Source organism: Branchiostoma belcheri, unplaced genomic scaffold (assembly GCF_001625305.1).
Source record: "Branchiostoma belcheri isolate BF01 breed outbred unplaced genomic scaffold, Haploidv18h27 scaffold455, whole genome shotgun sequence".
In the NCBI taxonomy this organism is placed as follows: Eukaryota; Metazoa; Chordata; class Leptocardii; order Amphioxiformes; family Branchiostomatidae; genus Branchiostoma; species Branchiostoma belcheri.
In genome coordinates, this window is record NW_017804082.1 from 6027 (window position 1) to 6921 (window position 895).

At 55.1% G+C, this 895-nt stretch overlaps 1 protein-coding gene across 1 annotated transcript; it reads left to right on the plus strand.

Annotated features, from left to right (window-relative positions):
* Nucleotides 1-6: 6 nt before the first annotated feature.
* LOC109478876 (NAD(P) transhydrogenase, mitochondrial-like) lies at nt 7-883 on the plus strand. The gene is made up of 2 exons (XM_019780689.1): nt 7-468; nt 750-883. Exons 1-2 carry the CDS (start codon nt 16-18, stop codon nt 876-878), a joined length of 582 nt encoding a protein of 193 aa, XP_019636248.1. The 5' UTR covers nt 7-15; the 3' UTR covers nt 879-883.
* Nucleotides 884-895: the final 12 nt, after the last annotated feature.

Below are 895 nucleotides of genomic sequence, written 5' to 3' on the forward strand. Positions count from 1 at the left end.
TACGCGTACGGCGAGATGATGGGATACCCGGAGATGTACAACCTGACCTGCCTCGGTGCGTCCCTTTGCTGCGTGGGAGCCCTGACGGGACTGGCCCACCAAACCACCTCACGTGTCGGCAACGCCCTGGGTATGATCGGTATCGCCTCCGGCATCGCCGCCACCCTTGGCGTCGTGAACGTGTCGCCGGAGACCTACATGCAGATGGGAGCGGCCATGAGTGTGGGCGGCACCCTGGGAGCCATCATCGCCAAACGCATCATCATCAGCGACCTGCCCCAGCTGGTGGCGTTGTTCCACAGCTTTGTGGGAATGGCCGCCGTGCTGACCTGTGTGGCCACCTACCTGGCCCACGCCCCTCACTGGGGAGATGATCCCGCCACCATCGAGAGAATCGCCCAGTTCCTTGGCACGTTCATCGGAGGTGTCACCTTCACTGGCTCTCTCATCGCCTACGGAAAGCTTCAGGTAAGTACAGTACAAGTTCGCGCAAAACGTGACATGTATGTTTGCATTTGTACTTAACTTTAGGAGGAACAACTTAACATGCTTACTGATGCTGAATGCTGAATATCCTGTATACTTATACATTTAATACCTACAAAAATATTTGGGTGCACTGGTGCACAGCTCCAATTTTGGGTGCACTGAGGTGCACATGTACCCAGTATTTTGAGCCCTGCTAATGGTTAAGTTTTGAATTTTTAGTACAGACTGAGACAATACCATTGATGTTGTACTTTTCACAGGGTACCCTGAGCTCGGACCCCCTCCTGCTTCCCGGCCGCCATGCGCTGAATGCAGGCATGATGGCCGTCAACGTCGGAGCCCTGGGCTACTTCCTCATGGACCCAAGCATGGGAGCCGGCATCGCGTGAGTTCACTGCTAAGGCCA